The 6,636-nt window shown below is 41.7% G+C and overlaps 3 protein-coding genes across 3 annotated transcripts; 1 reads left to right on the top strand and 2 right to left on the bottom strand.

Annotated features, from left to right (window-relative positions):
- Positions 1-794: 794 nt before the first annotated feature.
- Positions 795-956, bottom strand: COCVIDRAFT_116483 (hypothetical protein; the record flags this gene model as incomplete). Its single annotated transcript, XM_014694608.1, has 1 exon — positions 795-956. The coding sequence occupies one exon, from the start codon at positions 954-956 to the stop codon at positions 795-797; it is 162 nt and encodes a 53-aa protein (XP_014550094.1).
- A 707-nt stretch (positions 957-1,663) lies between these two features.
- On the bottom strand, positions 1,664-3,076 carry COCVIDRAFT_116482 (hypothetical protein; the record flags this gene model as incomplete). The annotated part of the gene is made up of 2 exons (XM_014694607.1): positions 1,664-2,967; positions 3,022-3,076. The coding sequence occupies 2 exons, from the start codon at positions 3,074-3,076 to the stop codon at positions 1,664-1,666; spliced, it is 1,359 nt and encodes a 452-aa protein (XP_014550093.1).
- Positions 3,077-3,582: 506 nt separating this feature from the next.
- COCVIDRAFT_116484 (hypothetical protein) lies at positions 3,583-5,134 on the top strand (the record flags this gene model as incomplete). Its single annotated transcript, XM_014694606.1, has 3 exons — positions 3,583-3,639; positions 3,699-3,848; positions 3,893-5,134. The coding sequence occupies 3 exons, from the start codon at positions 3,583-3,585 to the stop codon at positions 5,132-5,134; spliced, it is 1,449 nt and encodes a 482-aa protein (XP_014550092.1).
- Positions 5,135-6,636: the final 1,502 nt, after the last annotated feature.

Here is a 6,636-nt window from a genome sequence, read left to right as displayed (position 1 = left end):
CTTTCTATAAAAGAAGCTTAAAGTGTATAGTTAAATCGTTACCTAGCTCAAATATATCTACTTATTACCTATCTTATCTATTACTTAGTNATCTAAAAACTACTCTTATTTATTCTTATATAAGCTATCTTTAAATAAAGAAAGTATCTTTTTAACCTTCGTACTATACTTTCTTTACAGTATAGCTATTATGTAGCTTATAAACTAGTAGACTATAGCTTATAGATTAGCTACTATTTTCGCCTAAATCTTAGTCTAGAATCTAAGATTTCTTAGTTCTTATAAGTAGTAAGTATCTATATCTACTTCTTTATTATTACTTCGAGTTAGTATCTTATTATTAAGTACTAGATTAGGTACTAGTCTAGGACTCTATACTAGTCTACTAGTACTAGCCTAAGATTAAGAGTAATTACAAGATATTCTAAATTTTAATTAAATATTCTATTATTAATCTTCTAATCTACTAAATTTATAGGTAGTTAAAGTATTATATAGAGTTAGGTACTAATACTTCTCTAAGCTTAATATAGATTAGAGTAAGTAAGATAGTATAAGAAGTGCTATAAGAGTTTATCTAGCAATACAGTAGAGAAGTATACTTAAATAGAAAATAACAAAAGTTTAATAACTACTAATCTATATTAAATAGACTAATAAATAATAATCTAATTAAGTAAAATAACTAGTAAGAAAGTATAATTTAAGTTAACTACTATAAAAGTAATAATAAAATCTATCTATCCTTATATCCTTATTACTTCTAGTCGTACTATTCTGTCTATTCTATCTTTCTACCTATTAGCGGGATATCTAGGATAGCATGCTATCCTTAAGTTTATTGCTATTCTATACTTGGTGGGATGTCCTGTCTTAGCGGGATAGCTTATCACGTGACCTCGAGCCCCGCGATGGTCATACCTGGTGGGATCCTTAGTAGTTTCCCAACCATTCATTGTCATACCCAGGAAGAGGATCCTTCTGCTTGTTGCTTGTAACATAATACTATATAATAGTACTAATTAGTAGAGTAGAGAATAGGTAGTTACGCATAGTTACTACTTACTGATTATAATCAATCTAAGAATTCTCTTATCTTAGAAACTGTACTTAGAAAGGCTGGACCTAAATATATATTTATATAGTTTGTAGAATATAAGTAAAGATAGAAGATATTGCTTTTAGTAAGAAATATATATGATTATAGGTAGAATCTAGATAATACTAAGCTTTTAGAGATATATAGTTCTTTTAAAATTAAAGTAGGGCGTTGCGAATATAAGTCCGCAACGCATCGGGCGTCCGCCATACCTGTCATCCGGGCATAGCTTTGGAGATCACGGCTGGAACCGAGTAGGACAAAATCAATTAATCAACCATCGCCTAAGCATTTGCTCCTGGACAACAGCGTTGGGCTTCTTTGTGGAGCATATGCTGGGTCTTGGTAAATTCTATCAATATTTCTGGAAAGCATGTACATGTGTGTGCAGTTTGCAAGTTTGGAATTGAACTATCAAAAAGCTATACAGTTAGCCAGTATGTATCCGCCTCTATAGAATTCCCCGGGTAACAAGCAAATTTCAAAAAAGGCGGTTTTTCGGATCAATACGCTGTGCTCACATGCTGTGATATCTGCCCCTCGTCCTCTACCTAATTTCATATGCTACGTCCTAGCTGGTAGCGTAAACGGCTCTCGCAATGGAAGGGAGGCAATTTCCCCTAGTTCGCGTTCGAAGAATTCGTTCAGGAACTTGTTGATCTGTTGATGCTCCAGCAAGAAGCCGTCGTGGCCTTCATTGCTGCTGATCGTCTTGAGCTGGGCTTTCGGGATTGCAGCCGATAATTCGCACTGTTCTCGGTACGTAAACAGGCCGTCATTGGGAATTCCAAGAATCAATGTCGGTTGCTGGATCATTTCCAATGCCTCTTTAGTTGTGCTGGTGCGATTGCGTGCGACATCATGGGTGTCAATTTTGCGCGTAATGGCAATGTAGCAGTTTGCATCGAAGCGCTTTACGAATTTTCCGCCTTGGTGACGTAGATAAGATTGCGCTGCATATATTGTGTCCGATTTGGTGCTTTCGCTCGCCTCGTGTTCTCGACTCTGATGGTTTCCATTCCGATGGACTGGGGTACGTGATACAATCTGATCTGATCGCAGAGTGCGAAGATGATTTATATGCTGTACGCGCTGCTTGTGGTCGATATTACCATTCGCATGCCTGCCATTGTTCTTTCGTCTGCCGAATCGATCTTCGAAGCTACTCCAGGAGCGGTATGTTAACAATGCGCTCATCCGTGCTGCCCCAAGCCCGCATACTGGAGGGTCGTCAAAGTCATAGTATCCACTGTCGTACTTCGAGTCCGAGAAAATGCTTTGTCTTTGTGCCTCGTTCCATCCTAAGCACCAACCTGACGAGTGCGCACACGATGCAATCGAGACGATTGTGCGTACGTATCTCTTTCCAAAGTAAGCAAATTCTAGAGCATGCATGCCACCCATACTTCCACCGACAACAGCGGCAATTTGTCTGACTCCAAGGTCGTCTAGCAACAATTTGAACAGCTTGACATCATCCCTTATCGTCGTCATTGGAAAATCCGGCCCGTAGCAACCTTTTTTGGGGTCACCATCGACTGCAGTCACCGGACTTGCTGAGCCGTATGGGCTCCCCAAGCAATTGATACAGATGACACAAAACCGGCTTGTGTCAAGCGCTACGCCGCCCTCGCTTTCTAAGAGCGGATTCCACCAGGATGCTAAATCGGCACTTCCCGTGAAAGCATGACAGACGAGGACAGCATTGTTTCGGTCGGGTGCCAATGTTCCGTACGTTTGGTAGGCGACGGGAACATTGAAAAGTGTCGCACCGCATTCAAGGGCGAATTCAGGAACGATGGCGATATGCTGATTCAAGACATACTTGACTAACGGATTCTCCACCTGATCACAAGATCTAATGCGTTCTGCCAGCTGTTAGCCGGGGGCACAAAGGGCGCGGACTCTGAAGAACGATGTACTATATCGGTAGACGGCATCTTGGTCAATAGGCCCCAATTTGCGTGCTGCACTCATGATTATTTGGCAAGGTCAAGATTTGGACTTGACCAGAGTTCACAGCGCTGTCTAGAGACAAGCCTGGGATAAGCGATGCTGGAATGTGAATCTCGAGTTATGCGCGTGAAGGCTGGTGCTTAGCTTTGGAGTTTACCTATCACTCGCTTTTCAGCCCCGCCATCTGCTTCGCAGATGGCGTGAATCGGAATGTTTTTGTTCGTTTGCATGACTGCAGAGGCACGACCTGCACTTTGTGCATGTCATTGGGCTGACAAGGTTTATCAGTCAGGGCCTGACTGTGCCGTACAAGCCCGGTTGCCGTTTTCGGACTAGGGCGAGCCACAGAAAATTGCCGTTTATGGCATGGTCTGGGTACACCAGGTTTAAGACGCTAACACTTCAAAGTCGAGGCTATCACCATTCAGATGCACAGATAAACGCATCGAGAACCGTCTAGGCACCATTTTCTACGTCCACATATTTGCAGATATCAGCCACCTCTAGTGCTGAGTAACGAGCTGAAAATGAAAATCTGTGTGGTTACGCCTAGCTCAGCTTCGGGTGCTGAAGCAAAAGTCCAGGTATTCGATCACACACAATGTATGTGCTATCAAGTAGGAAATATATTAACACTATGTAGCCGGACCTCGCCAGTTATATCAATGGAGAAGTGCACTCGGTGCAGACAAGGGAGATTAGGAAAGAGCATGCCATCGAAGATATAGACGAACTCGAGATCGGGAACTTCGATGTCTTCATCAACTATGTGGTAAGACGGAGACGTATTCTGGTCTTGATTTGCGGTCTAACGGTCATTGTGTTGATTTCATGCAGCAGCCAATCGATCAGGAGTGGATTACGGCATTGAAGTATCTGAATTCGAAATATCTATTTGGTATTGGTAGTCTGCCGGACGGTGCGTTGGACCTCTGCGCAGCAAATCTGGAGAGGGCGCAAATCTCCGATTATCAGGGCGATGAGCAGTCCCCGCCGACTGCGTCGTTACTACCAAATCAGTCTCAAGAATTTCAGGATGGCGACTATTCCATTCTGGTCGTGCTGTTTGGGCGAACCGCCTCCGCGTTAACACCCTTGAAATACCAAGCGGCAGGCAAAGACGGCCAAGAAGCCACGTGGGTCCTAGCACCCGAGTCAGACTTAAGCCGCCGACTGGAAGAGACCGCCGTGTCTGCATTTGAGCAGGTTCGCAATACCGAGTACCTTGGATACTTGACAGTTAATATTCGCGTGGCCGAGGCGTCAGATACCCTGATTGTCACCAGTGTGGATCCTACATCGCGCATCTTCTACCCTCAGGATGCGAGTCCATGGGATTCGTTGGTTATTTCGAAGACCCTACCGGGTGGGCATCCAGTCTTTTTGGAAATTCTCCTGTCTGCTAGACTTGCCAGGATCCCACATTACGTCATGCGAAATGAGGGCTGTGCAAGGCAGCATGATAGGCTTGCTCGTCTTTACTACACCATTCTCGACTCCACCAATGTCACAAATAACCGGTTGAGTCCATTTATTGGCAAGTACGACTATAACGGAACCGTTCTAGATTGTTGTTCAGGGAGTGGGGAGTTTGCTCGGTTTGCCATCGAACATGGGGTCGAGGCGAAATACTCCGCCCTGGACTATTCTGTAGAAATGACCAAGCTTCCATTCTCCAGGAGACTATACGAACAGCCTTTCATCATTGGGCCTATTCAAGAAGTCCTTGCCAGTGCCCCCATGCACGATCACGTAGTATGTTTCGGCTCGATGCATCTGTTGCAACCTTTTGACTTTATCTCTACGATTAGTCAGATGTTTTTGCGGGCCAGAAGATCTGTCACCTTCGACGTTGACGATTTGTCAGACACATATATCAACAACTTCCCGGATGCCAGTAGCGAGAAGTGCTGGGAGAAGCTCGAGTATAACCACAACCATACAGCGCGGGTCTTTCGCTTCGGGACACCAGTTGGCTGGAAGGCGGTTGTGTATGGCGAGAGACACTTTGCGTATAAATCGCTGGTGATGAAGGAAGACGTGTACACTCATTCATTCCGGTTCGAGCGGTTAGAGTGAGCGATTAGGCTCATCTCGCCATCGCCTCAACTAGGAGTTCTAGTTGTAGAGATCAAAAATTGTCATCCGAGCTCTGACAGTAAGATGAATCTAAAGATGACCTCGGCTATATACTATAGCTAGTTAGTAAATCCCATAGTTTACCTAGTACAACACCCTACTAAAAAACATGCCTACTCAATAAGGAAGCTTCTTAATACAACTTTGATATCATTGTTATAAGACTATATAGTGGACTACTATAATATCTATATAGAGCGTGACGTGCTAGTCTAATCTAGAAAGATCAATCTAATACGCTACATAGGCAATAGATATGAAAAGATTAAGTAATTACTGAGGTCTAAGAATAGCATCCTGCAATCTATGCTGCGCATAGGCCCTCATAATCTTATGGCCCCTAAGCTTAACTAAAATGATTTTCTATCATAGTTCTATACTAGTGGTTAGCTATATAGAAATCTAGCTATAGACTATTATATCTAATTTATTTATAATGAAGTACTTTATACTAAGTTCCGTGACTATAGTACTTTAGCCTTTACTTAGCTAAGCTATCACTAGTATTCTACATACGTAATACTAAAGGTTAGTTTAACAATAGAGAGAGATATAAAGTAGTTAAGCTATCTTCTAGTAAGCTTACTAAAAGTCGAGAATAATATAAATTCTCTTTACCTTGCTATATATATTCTTTATTGATTTGTATTACTTAGACTATAGATAACTTTTTTGAGATACTATCTATACAATTCTAATCTTATACTTTTAATAAAAACTTAAAAAGCTTTTTTATTATATATAACGTGTTTCATAAGCGAGCTGATCACCCAAGCGAGCTGATCGCTCCTCACCAGCGCGTCAACGTTAACACTACAACGCGTAATACCTCAACAACGCACTACTTAAATCTCCTATACTAAAGCAGATCTATAGCTTACTCTTTTTAATATCTAATTATAACGTGTTAAAAGCTAAAGACGTGCTGCCGCTATCTTTAACGTGCCTTAAAGTACTCTATCTACCCGACGTGCTAGAAAGCGCCACTAAGGTAACTATAAGCCGAATTTAAAGCGGCTAAGTAAACTAGAAGAGAAGGCAATAGTTTACTATATTCTTAAAGAGTCTGCGCGAGAATTTGCGCCTATAAAGGCTAATATTTAAGTAATAGCTAATAAACTATTATATAAGCGCGGGAGCAACCCTATTAGCAAGAACTAGATTAATAACTTTATTAAGAGGACTCCTAAGCTCCGCACGCGCTAGAGCCGTCCCTATAACTACTAGTAAGCCACCTGCGAGAACCTAGCCGCTATCTAGCGCTAGTTCAATCTAGTTAAGAGAATAAAGAAGAAGTAGAGTATTATAGACAAAGATATCTATAACTTTAATAAAACTAGCTTTATAATAAGTAAGATTTTATTATAGTTAGTTATTATAGGCTTAGAGAGTTCTAGTAAAAAGAAGCGTTTATGTAACGGCGCAGGCAAGACTACTCGGAT

This window comes from Bipolaris victoriae (assembly GCF_000527765.1).
Source record: "Bipolaris victoriae FI3 unplaced genomic scaffold scaffold_279, whole genome shotgun sequence".
NCBI classification, from domain to species: domain Eukaryota; kingdom Fungi; phylum Ascomycota; class Dothideomycetes; order Pleosporales; family Pleosporaceae; genus Bipolaris; species Bipolaris victoriae.
The sequence above is the reverse complement of the archived record's forward strand: the minus strand, read 5'-3'. Positions and strand labels throughout refer to the sequence as shown.